The sequence below is a fragment of the Rattus norvegicus genome, chromosome 8, assembly GCF_036323735.1.
Source record: "Rattus norvegicus strain BN/NHsdMcwi chromosome 8, GRCr8, whole genome shotgun sequence".
NCBI classification, from domain to species: Eukaryota; Metazoa; Chordata; class Mammalia; order Rodentia; family Muridae; genus Rattus; species Rattus norvegicus.
In genome coordinates, this window is record NC_086026.1 from 119,647,351 (window position 1) to 119,659,861 (window position 12,511).

At 46.6% G+C, this 12,511-nt stretch overlaps 1 protein-coding gene across 1 annotated transcript; it reads left to right on the forward strand.

Annotated features, from left to right (window-relative positions):
• The first annotated feature begins 3,822 nt into the window (after window positions 1-3,822).
• Window positions 3,823-9,022, forward strand: Prss42 (serine protease 42). Its single transcript, NM_001106863.2, has 5 exons — window positions 3,823-4,048; window positions 4,380-4,536; window positions 4,939-5,201; window positions 6,581-6,741; window positions 8,700-9,022. The coding sequence occupies exons 1-5, from the start codon at window positions 3,823-3,825 to the stop codon at window positions 8,913-8,915; spliced, it is 1,023 nt and encodes a 340-aa protein (NP_001100333.2). The 3' UTR covers window positions 8,916-9,022.
• The last annotated feature ends 3,489 nt before the right edge of the window (window positions 9,023-12,511 follow it).

Consider the following 12,511-nt stretch of genomic DNA (forward strand, 5'->3'; position numbering starts at 1 on the left):
CTCTGTTTAAATCAAGATTCAGCCTAAAACAGCAAACATTATGCTTTGTCTGTCTTCCTCCATCACCTTTTGTGGGTTTGTTTGTTTGTTTGTTTGTTGTTTAGTTTGTGTTGTTGCTTGGTTTCTGTGGCCATGAACTCCCAGGGATCTGTCAGCCACTGCCTCCCAAGTGCTGGGATTGAAGGTGTGCACCACGGTGTGAGATACAGTTCTTTATTCTGTGCTCTGTTTTTAAACATGTATGAGATGAACCTAGGCACCTCCAGTTAGCTTTCTTCTCCCTCCCTCCCTCCCTCCCTTCTCTGTGGTGCCAGCGTCTTGCATGTGGTAGTCAAGTGCTTCACCACTGAGCTGCACTCCCAACTTTGACTATGTCTTCTCTGCAGTGGGAAGCATTGAGATAATCAAATGAGACTTTGTGGTTGCCATGGATACTCTCATAAGTACAGACTTCAAATTCTCTTAGTGTTGTTATTGTTGTTATTATTATTATGTCCTCATACCAGTGTGTTCAGAGCTGCTGAGTTTTTCTTGGTGTCTGTCCCATTGTAAGTTTCTGGCTTTCTCTCCTTGCCTCAGAGAGGTGGCTTTTCCACGCTTCCGTAAACCACTGTGCCAGCAGCAGATTGCTATTACTTGTCACTGGACACTCGGCAGGGTGTGCGCATGTGTGTGCACACGTGCATGTGTGCGTGTATGTGCACGTGAGTGTGTGTGCTTTAGTTCTAATAGCCTCTTTAGGCAGGTGCATGTTTTGGGCAGATGATGGGGTCTCCTAGCATAGGTTATCTCATGTCTTCACCCAACTACCTCGTGGCCCCCACAGGTTTTTTAATCCTCCTTCCTCTTAGTATAAGGCTTTCTTGGGGGGGGGGTCAGGGTGAGAAAAGAGTAGAAGGCTCTGAGACTGGCTTCATGCCTCTTGTACAGTATTTCACTCTTGCTTGCCTTCTCTAAACCACATTCTAAGCAAGGCTTTCTTTGGTCCTTTGCCCTGCCTCTAATCTTTCTCATAAACACTTGATGGAAATTTATGAAGAAAGGCCTATGAAAAGGTGCAAATTTACTTTGGATCTGCAGCTCCTGGAAGTTCTAAAGTCTTAACAGTAGGCCACACTCTGCCTTTTACATATTAAAGATAATTTACTGGGCCTGAGGTGGAGGGTGTACAGTTCAGTGGTAGAGAGCACTTGCCTAGTACACATGAGGCACTAGGTTCAAACCCAAGCATGTCTGTGTGTGTGTATGTGTGTGTGTGTGTGTGGTGTGTGTGTGTGTGTGTTTGTGTGTGTGTATGTGTGTCTGTGGTATGTGTGTGTATGGTGTGTGTTTGTGTGTGTGTATATATGTGTGTGTGGTGTGTGTGTTTATGTGTGCGTGTATGTGTATGTGTGTGGTGTGTGTGTGTGTGTGTGTGTGTGTGTGTGTGTGTGTACAGAAGGATGTGTGGAGCTCAGGAAGACTCTTTGGATCGTGTGTCTCCTTCTAGCGTGAGTTCTGGGGTTCGATTCAGGCTCGCATGTCAAGTGTCTCCCTCCACCCTCTGAGCGATTTGACTGACCGGCAATCTCTGATCTTACCCTCTTGGATTAAAAGATTCTGTGATTTCTAGCCTCATGATTAAAAGGTTCAGAAGTATTTTCATGTTTTGTATAATTGCACCATCGATGGAGTTGCAATTTGAGGCTGCTTCAGTTTCAACACAAATGAACGACTTCACGCAAATTTCTTCCATGAGAGTTAAGGTGCCAATTGGGGGAAGTGAGGACAATTTAAATGGGGGCACGTTTGGGCAATTTTGTGATCTCCTAACCTCTCAGCTGCATCGAGCCTCTCTTGATAATAGAAGCCATCAGCCTCATTGGTTCATTTGACAAGTCTTGCCTTTTTAGCTTGGAGATGTCAGAGCTTTACTTGAAAACGTTGTATTATAAAGACTTGACAATTTGGGTCGTGCCTTCACTGTCTCTGGATCTAATAACCAAAATCACATTCCAGCACGATCTAGGACAGGTTCAAAGTATGAGGCAGGGGTTAGGGGGCTGGGGGGAAGAAGCTTCCTTACCAAGAGAATTCACATGGGCTTTGAGTACTACTGCTAGTTACCACTTTAAGTCCAGATTGGGAGTGTGCCTACCAGGAGCTCAGTTTGTTGGTTCAAAGAGGTGGGGGTAACTCTTGGAGCATTCCACAAAATGTTAGAAGTTCCTCGCTGTGCTGGACTTATAGCTCAGTTGGTAAGAGAGTTTGACTAGCATGGGCAACAAAACCAACCCTGGGTGGTTTTGTTCTGTTTTCCCATGAGACAGGGTTTTTCTGTATAGCCCTGGCTGTCCTAGAACTCTCTCTTTAGACCAGGTTGGCCTTGGACTCACAGAGATCCTTTTGCTTCTGCCTTCTAAGTGCTGGGGTTAAAGGGGATGTGCTGCCACCACCCAGTGTCTTTTGTTTGTTTGTTTTAAATCTTGCTGCCTAAGATTGGTGTGATGGAACTTGCCTATTGTTCCAGTACTTGGGAGGTGGGGGCAGGAGGTTCTGAAGTTCTAGGTAATTTTTGGCTGCAAAAGTTGAGAGCCGGGGTTGGGGATTTAGCTCAGTGGTAGAGCGCTTGCCGCAAGGCCCTGGGTTCGGTCCCCAGCTCTAAAAAAAAAAAAAAAAAAAAAAAAAAAAAAAAAAAAAAAAAAAAATTGAGAGCCTTCTCTGCATACATGAGATACTCTGTCTCAAAAAGAAACGATTTGAAAGCAGAGGCTTCTGGTGGAGGTGGGTGCAATTATTGGAAAGTATGACTGACTTTCCCACTTTTCCTATGACCAAAAGAGCCACACCGGGTGGGCATAGCTTGAGCATGGGAGACCTCAAAGTCAGTCCCTACAATGACACACTTCCACCAAACTAGGCCACACCTCCTTATAGTGCCACTCCCTATGGGACGAGCTTTCAAACACATGAGTCGATGGGGGCCATTCTTACTCAAACCACCACGCCAAGACATTGAAACATACATCGATTTGGAGAGTAATGTACGGTCAACCTTGAAAGAGGCAGTGGCTGCTATTGTCTCTCCATTCTCCCACTTGGGATAATGATGCCCAAGATCAGAGGCCTGGAGCCTCTGGGCAACAAAGAGGAAAACCACAAGTTACCACAGAAGACATCAGGGACAGAGAGTAGTAGGAATGGAATGACTTACAGGTTCTTTGGTGGTGGCTAACTTAAGAACATGCATTTATTTTTATTTCCTGCCTCTTGAGTATTTTGCCTGCATGTGTGTGCATGCCTGGTGCCCACAGAGGCCAGAGGACCACACTGGATCCCCTGGAACTGGTGTGAGTCTCCGTGTGGGTGCTGGGAATTGGACTGCAGTCCTTTACAAGAGCATTGAGTGCTCTTAAACATTGAGTCATCTCTCCAGGCCTGGACACTGCTAATTTTCTTTCCACTTGTCCCACAGCTGAGATAGAAGAATAGCCTACAGAAAGAAGTCTGGTGAATGAATCTCGGTTTGAGGTACATTTTTGGAGACCTAGGGCTTCCTCTCTCATTCCCAGAGTTCTGTCCTTACCAGTTCGTCAGGCTCCGCAGGAAGTAAGGGTCCTGAATTGGGAGGTCTCCATCAAGGATGGCTGTCTCCTCTGGCCCAGGCCAGAGTGTGCTCAGTGTGTCAGAAGCCGCGACTCGCCACTGATGCGTCCGACTCACTGGCGCCTCCTGCAGCCCTTTGGGGAGCCCGTTTCTCCTGACAGAATCGAGGGTGGCCACGTGAACCTGGAGAACGGGTGCCATCTTACTGGGAGGGGTTGGGGTGACCTACGTGGTGGCATGGCGTCCGGAGGTGGCTCCCTGGGCTTCGTAGCCTGCCTCTTGCTGCTTCAGCCGAAGCCCTGCGAGGCCTGGGCAGCTGCCTCCATACTCTCTACTTCCGGTTTCCCCTCAGGGCTCAGTGAATCTCCGGGGGAAAACTCACCGCCACCTACCCCGGTGCACACGTCCAAAGTGGCCTCCCAGGGGTCTACCACCCGCTTTCCTTTCACGAACTTTTCCATAGGTAATTTGGTAAGGGTTGTCGGTGGCAAGGGGAGGACTGTGTCAAGGCCCTGAGGGGGAGCTAATGACACCCTGAGTCTGAGAGACGTGGGTGTAGCTCAGGCCACGTTGCGTAGAGTCTGATTGCCTTGCCTGTGGCTTCTGTGAGATATGACTGCCATGGGGCGTGTATGACACGGTAGCCTTGAGGGTATGAAGTGCCTGTGGTGGTCAACAGGACAGACATAGCTTACTCCTTGGCTATCGTTGGGGGGTGCACGTGGTGCTTTCCGTGGAAACGCTAGCATGAAGAGAGGGCCTAATTCTTATGAGTTCTTTTCGTCCTCACTCAGTGTGTGGCCAACCCTTGATGAAAATCATGGGAGGGGTGGATGCGGAAGAGGGAAAGTGGCCCTGGCAAGTGAGCCTTCGGGTCAGACACATGCACGTCTGCGGAGGATCCCTCCTCAACTCCCAATGGGTGCTGACTGCGGCTCATTGCATACACAGGTGAGGAGTGATGGGGAAAGTTCTGGAGGGAAACCCGGCCGTCTAATCTACCTGCCTGACAAAAACATTCCAAAACAAAAGAAGGGGGCAGTCATGCTATGACCATCTTGTTACTAGAAATACTTAGGATGTCGGCACGGGCAAAACAATTGAAAGATTTTTTTTTTTTGGTTCTTTTTTTTCGGAGCTGGGGACCGAACCCAGGGCCTTGCGCTTCCTAGGTAAGCGCTCTACCACTGAGCTAAATCCCCAGCCCCAAGAGTTTTTTAATAAAGAGTTTTAGTGACAGAGACAGGAAGGTAGAGAGTAGCAAAAGAGGTTGGTTGGGGCCATGTCGAGAAACGGGGACCAGGTGGAAAGGGTATAGTCATGGCTCATGAGGTAACACATCTTTTCCCACAGCCGAGTCCAGTACAACGTCAAGATGGGCGATCGGAGTGTCTACCGGCAAAATACAAGTCTGGTGATTCCCATCCAGAACATCTTTGTCCACCCTAAGTTCTCAACAACTACCGTTGTCCAAAATGACATTGCCCTTCTCAAGCTCCAACAGCCCGTGAATTTCACCTCTAGCATCCATCCTATTTGTGTCCCTACGGGGACTTTTCATGTGAAAGCGGGAACCAAATGCTGGGTGACAGGATGGGGCAAACCAGATCCAGGTGGTAAGACTTGGTGCTCAGAAGGAAGTTCGGCCTTATTCCTAGAGTAAGAGACAAAAGATGGTGGGGCGGCAGATTCCTTGGCAGACGGGTGGGTGGCAGGCAGCTTGGCAGGAGTCAAGGTAAACATCCGATGACAGCCCAAGAAAGCGCTCTCTCTCTCTCTCTCTCTCTCTCTCTCTCTCTCTCTCTCTCTCTCTCTCGTGGGAACTAGAGTTGTGTCAAATCTCCTCTTGCAGACTTGTGGGGCAATGTGCTTGAGTGGTTATAGGAATTGCTGTATTCCCCATGGACAAAGGCCAGAGGCGGTGGGATTCTCCTGGGTGGAAATTCACATTTGATTTATTTCACTTGCTGTGCGAGGGTCTATGCACCAAATGCCTGAACTGATACCTGCAGAGAAGAGGGTGTCAGAGCCCCTGGGACTGGAGTTATGAGTTTTGAGTCTCCACACGCTGAGGGATGTGAACCCAGGTCCTCTGCAAGAACAAGTGCCCTTAACTGCTGAGCCATCTCTCCAGCACTTTGGGTGGATTTTTCCTCAGGACACCATGAGCTGATGGCCAGCTTCTCAATGGAAGTACCTATCTTGGTATTTATGGAGTTCCTTGTGCCTAGGGGAATTGGGTGAGCCACACACAGGTCTCTGCTGGTACGCTTCTTATCTGTGAGAAGTCACGCGTGGTAACTGTTAGGGTTCTGTCCCTGTGATTCATGTTCTAGAGTGTGAAGAAAATTGGCTGGGTGTGGTGTTACATGCAGGAGTATGGACAGTTTGTGACGAGTCAGGGCTATCTATGTAAAGACCCCATCTCACTGACAAACAAAAAATAAAAGATGCACAGGCTATCCCCTCTCTATAATTTTCACAGGCCATCTCCTCTCTATCGCATGGACACCAGTAATGTGTTTGATGGGTTGTCATTTCTTCATCCTCTAAGATTTTGCTTTCCCTTCAGAAATATTACCCTTCTCTCAGTTTTGACCCCTTTTAAGCATGAAATTGAACCCAGGCCCTTGAACATTCTAGTGAAGGGCTCTAGCACTATGCTATAGTCACAACCCTTTCTACGTTTTGTTTTGAGACAGAGTCTTGCTAAGTTGCCCAAGACAGCCTTGAACTCACACTATAGCTCAGGCAGGCCTTACCCTTGAGATTGTCCTGTCTTGGCCTCCCAAAGACTTACAGACTTAGGCCATTAGGCCTGGCTCAATTCTGCCTGTTACTCAATCTTTTCCTATAAGAGTTTTAAGTCTCCGTTTCCTCCGTGTCAAATGGGGGACAATATTAATTTCCCTGCCTTTGTCCAGTGGGACTCTTGGGTGTCTGAGGGAGTGCAGTCCATTGGTCAGATTTATACACTGCTGATCTTTTTCATTAGCACCACAAATTCCGACAGAAATTCTCCAGGAGGTGGACCAAAGCATCATCCTTTATGAGGAATGTAATGAGATGTTGAAGAAAATGGCATCGACTTCTGTTGATCTTGTCAAGAGAGGCATGGTCTGTGCTTACAAAGAAGGAGGAAAGGATGCTTGCCAGGTCAGTTCGTGGCTCCTTCCTTAGCCTCAGATGTCAAGGCCTGCTTGTTTGCTAACTCTGTTACTCAAGAAAACTCACGGGGAGAGCCCCAACACCCTATGGCTCCAGGAGCTGGCCTCGCCCGATCTTTCTGTGTAGCTCAGGGTAGCCTTGAGCTTGAGATCGGCTTGCATCAAGCGTTGAGATTACAGGGAGACACCACCATGTCCAGCTGGTTTGGTCCTCTCTAAAGAACCTGCATAGGTGGATGTTTGGGGTTCCTGTTTATGTGTTGATGTTGGAGATTGGTAATATAATAATCTTTTGCATTGAGTTCCCCTATGTGGCAGTTCCCACAATGAAGGGACCATGAGCCCTTGTTAACTCAGTTTACCTATACCACAACCTGGCAGCATTAAGCCATAACTATCCGCCTGCTGTGGAAGTCCAAAGACATGAACTGAAGGTCCTCTTGTGATATCATTTTTAGAGATAGGGAACAGTATGCTCAGGGGATCAGAGATCTGAGCGCACTTCCTATGTTGTCCAAGTGTGTGGTATATACTTGTAATCCTAGCACTCAAGAGTTTGAGGTAGGAAGATCAAAAGTTCAAGGCCAGACTAGCCTACATAGGTGAGTCTTGGTTATGTAGTGAGGTCTTGTCTCCTTTCAGGAATGAGAGGTGAACAGCAATAGACAAGCAGCCCTAGGTTTGTACCCCACACTGGGGTAGAAGATACTGAGGTTTTAAATGTCTGGAGCAATAAGATGTAGGGTTGCATGTGGTTAAGTTTCTAGAGTGGCCCAGGCAGACCTGGGAAATGTGGCTGGGTGAACATGTCAGATTTTCCTTTTAATCAGTGGCTCCCTTGGATGTGTAATTCCAGAACTAATGTCTTCAGAGCACAGAGAAGATGCCATTAAGTTCTAGGGATGCTTGGGTGCGAGGGTCTAGGGCAACCAAGCAATGAGGAAAGCGTGTCTAAGGTCAAATTATCAGTTCACGTGAGGTTAGGGGTTGTAAGAGATACTGAGGAAGCCTATGGTTTGTTTGTTTAATGTGTATGAGCACACTGTCGCTGTCTTCAGACACACCAGAAGAGGGCATCAGATCCCATTACAGATGGTTGTGAGCCACCATGTGGTTGCTGGGATTTGAACTTGGGACCCCTGGAAGAGCAGTCAGTGTTCTTAACCACTGAGCCATCTCTCCAGTCCCCTGGAAGACTATTTTTCTTCACTGAAGTGATTGCTAGGGTCTCTGAAGCAGGTTTGGGAGAAGATTATGCATAAATGGGCTCTATAATTCACAAGGATCTTGCTGTAGAGGTTAGGGGAGACCTTGCATTAAAATGCAAGGAGCTGCTACATAGCAATGATATTTAACGGGATTTTAAAAGGGGATTTGTTTTCATTTTCTGTGAGTGAATGGTTTGCCCTCATGTATTTATGTGCGCTGTGTACATGCAGTGCCTGCAAAAGCCAGAAGAGGGCATAGAGCTGGAGTGGCAGGTGATTATGGGTCACCATGTGGCTGTTCTCAACTAATCCTGCAAAAGGAGCAAGAGCCCTAAACCACCCGGAGTCATGTCTCCAGCCCCTCGGGAGTGGAATTCAGAATTTAACACCAGTGTGAGGAAGATAACTTCAGAGCATTAACATTTCCCCATTAACTCTTCAATGGCCCTATGTATACACCCATTTCCAGCTTTTGTGTATCAGCAGAGGCTTGGGTATACCACAGGTGCTTCCCCCGCCCCTCTCTCTTTCTGAGATATAGTGTCTTGGTATGCAGTCCAGCAGGCTTGAACTCCCTGAAATCCTCCTGCCTCACCCTCACTAGGGCTGATACTGCTACTGCACTTGGCTCCAAGGAGACTGTGTATGAGCCTGTCTCCTGGGTGTCTTCCATTGTAATTAGCCAGACCTAGTGGGGATCAATCCCACTCTCTCCATATGTTTCTTTCTCTTTCTTCAGGGGGATTCTGGAGGCCCGTTGTCCTGTGAATTTGATAACAGATGGGTGCAGATAGGAGTTGTGAGCTGGGGCATTGGCTGTGGTCGCAAAGGACACCCTGGAGTTTATACAGACGTTGCCTTCTACAACAAGTGGCTAATCACCGTGGTGAACCAGACTGCTTGTTTGCATCCAGTGGTCTTCCTCATCTTACTGCTGTGTTTGCTGACCTTGTGACATCCTGTGGACATGGTGATGGCTCATCTCATTCCCATCCTCTCTCGGAGCCCCTCTCGACTGACCTTCCCAATACCCTTTCTTCAAATCCTATTTGAGGATCCCTTGCCCCAGGGAAATAAGCAGGGGATCTGAGAGACTTCAAAGTGTTCTGCCTGGTGATCTGGTTGCCATCCTTGGCCTCAAGCCTCCTGAGCTGTGCTCTGCCTGGCAGTAATGAAGGTTAGTCAGTTCCAGTTGGAAGGCAAACTGGCCTGCCAGTTAAATGACAGTGACCTGGGCAAGGATATCATCAGGGGTGGGGCAAGTGCTAGACCTGGCTGTGGTTTCAGGGCTCTTACCTCAGACTCTGTCATACTAGAGCTAGCTTGGTGATGACAGAGAGAGAGAGAGAGAGAGAGAGAGAGAGAGAGAGAGAGAGAGAACCCTAAGTGTCTTAACTGTGTCCTAGCTATAGTTGTTTTCTCTATATGTCTATACCTATGATTTTGTGAAGTTACATTTCTTATAGAATGTAATTTGCAACCATGTTCAAAGATAAAGTGAAACTGGAAAAATGATTAAGAAACCATGCGAGCAGATTTCCTTATTTCTCCTAGAGAATTTCCTTTTATAAGTAAAACTAAGGGGGCCTATGAAGTATCCTACCCTGTTCAGGCCTAACGGCAAGAGGACAGTTAGGAACGCTAAACCCAAAGGCCCCATGCTCTGGCCTGAACAAGTATGGTGTACTTGTAACTTTTCTTTTTCCTTTTTCCAGACAGGGTTTCTCTGTGTAGCCCTAGATGTCTTGGAGCTCACTCTGTAGACCAGGCTGCCCTCAAACTCACAGAGATCTGCCTGCCTCTGCCTCCAAGTGCTGGGATCAAAGGAGTGTGTCACCATTGCCTGGCTGCACTTGCAGCTTTTAACACTCATTTGTGGCATCTCTAAGAAAAGCAAAGTTTTCTCTGCACTCTTGGTTTCAGCAGCTCTGTTGAGAACATTTTTCTTCCAGCCAGCAGGAAACACAAACTAGGTCCTAGAATGATTATGATTTCTTCTTCTTCTTCTTCTTCTTCTTCTTCTTCTTCTTCTTCTTCTTCTTCTTCTTCTTCTTCTTCTTCTTCTTCTTCTTCTTCTTCTTCTTCTTCTTTGTCGTCGTCTTCTTCTTCTTCTCTTCTTCTTCTTCTTCTTCTTCTTCTTCTTCTTCTTCTTCTTCTTCTTCTTCTTCTTCTTCTCCTTCTCCTCCTCCTCCTCCTCCTCCTCTTCCTCCTCCTCCTCTTCCTCCTCCTCCTCCTCCTCCCCCTCCTCTTCTTCTCTTGTCACAGTAAATAATTTTTCATCCTCCCTCACTAGGGATCATTTGCATATTCTCTTTTTAAAGTTCTTTTTTTGCTATTTTTAATCCAGATAATTTTTATTGCTGATTTTTAAAATTATCCTTCACATATTCTGATAAGATTATTAAATCTAAGAGTTGGTTTGCTTTTAACTGGAGGTTATGAAGAATTTTCTGTAATATTTCCCCCAGAAAAAGTGTTTCTAGTTTTAGCGTTGACACTCATATCTGTGATCAACAAATTAATTTTTGTTCATGGTGTATGGTGGAGATCAGAGTTTGTGTTTCGATGCCTTTCACGTTTATTAAATTGTTACAGTCTGATTTGTTGATATGCATTTGTTTTGACATCAGTTTGAACCACTAATTGGCAGTGTATTTCAGCACCTATTCCTTGACTCCATCTCTGAAGGCAGCCTACCTTTAGTAAGGGTTCAACCTCTCCTCCAGCCCACCACCCAGCAGAGGCAATGGAAGAGAAAAGTTATAGGATAAGGAGAAGTGGACCTGCTCAGCAGAAGTTCTTTGGGGGTGAGCTCGATCTGCGGCAGCGGTTCAGTCCCGTAGCAAACACCAAACACGACTCAACAGATCCCATTCTCTAGGCAAACACCAGGCACGAACCAGCAGCTGTGGCTCAATCCTGAAGAAACCTCAAGGCTTGACAACTGGTCTGAGGCGAGGCCGCAGAAGCAGCAAGCTGCCCTAGGAACCTCACGGCAATTCCTTGGCGAGTTTCTCTCAACGGCATCACCACTAGTTGAGACCAGCAATGCTCTGTAAGGCAAACCAATACATGCATGTCGCTATTGAATAGCGAGGTGGAGCAAATCAAACCAATGCTCAGTGCTGGTCTCCCACTGTCTGTGGGGTCACATTCATGGCAGGTCCTTTCACACGTCTGCTATGTCAAAACATCCTTTCACCTGTGTCTGCTTCAGGAAAACATTCTTTCATGTGTCTGCTTTAGCAAGACGTCCCTTCACTCCTGTACCCCAGCAAAACATCGCTCGACGTAACTAAATTTCCAAAGAAACTAGAAGTTTCCACTGTCACGTATCTATCTACATATTCTTAAATACCGTGGCACTCTGTCTGGTTTCTAATCTTGTGATTCGGTAGTGTTGTGGTTACAAATTCATTCACATTTTTCAAGCTGCAGCCTTTTTGGAACTTAGATGTTGATTCTAAAACGTGTATGGAGGGCTTTGGTGATGGCTCAGTTTGTAAAGTGTAATTGCTGGGTGTGCAACCATGATGGCTTGAGTTCAATCCCCAGACCTACATAAAAATCCAGGTGTGGTATGTACCTAAGATCCCAGGGCTGAAGAGGCAGAGGCCAGGATACCTTTGGGACAGCTCAGGCAGCCAGATCAACCTAACAAACTCCAGGCCCGGTGAGAGGCTCCGTCTCAAAAATACAAAGGGGACAGCTTCTAAGGTACAATACTCAAAGGTGACATCTGGCCTCCATGTTCAACACTTGTGCACATGAACCTGCACACACCCAAATGCATACATTAGATAAGACACACTTGTATGTCAACACACAAACAAAATGGTTGGAGTGATGGTTTAGTAGTTAAGCATGCTTGCTGCTCTCCTAGAGGCCTGAGCTTGGTTCCCAGCGCCTATGTCCAAGCTGCTCAGAACCATCTGTAACTCTAGTTCCAGAGTATCTGGCCTTTAAGGGCCACGTGTTTGTATATCCACTCACAAATAAAAATAAATCTTAAAATGTATATGGAAAGATCAAAAGCTCAGAATGACTAATACCAACAATACAGATTTCAAGACTTTAAAATATACATTAATCAATACAGGGATGTATTGTCATTGGGGCAGGAATATAGATCAGGGGAACAGAACAAGGAATCTGGAAATAGGTCCACCCCTCTTCAGCCAGATTATCTTATATGGGGGAAGAGAGTCTTTATATTTAGTAAATGGTGCTGAGGGCTTGGGAATGTACTTTAGTATAGTGGAGCTCCTATCTAGCATGTATGAGGGCCTCAATTTAATATCCAGTATGGCAAAAAATAAAGGGTGTTAGGAAAATGACCTTTGTGCCTGATGGTGGTTGCACACGCCTTTAATCCCAGCACTTGGGAAACAGAGGCAGGTGGATCTCTGTGAGTTTGAAGCCAGTCTGGTCTACACAGAGAGATCCAAAGCAGCCAGGGCTACACAGAGAGAGCCTGTCTTGAAAAGAAAAGAAAGGAAGAAAAATGGCCTTTGGTTCTCGCCTTGCAAAGTATATCTATTTCATTCTATC

What these genes read in the sequence shown, in the direction of transcription:
- Prss42 (NM_001106863.2), top strand. Translation starts at nt 3,823, where the DNA reads ATGGCGTCCGGAGGTGGCTCCCTGGGCTTCGTAGCCTGCCTCTTGCTG. An exon ending in TTTCACGAACTTTTCCATAG is followed by an intron (nt 4,049 to 4,379) that starts GTAATTTGGTAA and finishes GTCCTCACTCAG; the next exon opens with TGTGTGGCCAACCCTTGATG. An exon ending in GCGGCTCATTGCATACACAG is followed by an intron (nt 4,537 to 4,938) that starts GTGAGGAGTGAT and finishes CTTTTCCCACAG; the next exon opens with CCGAGTCCAGTACAACGTCA.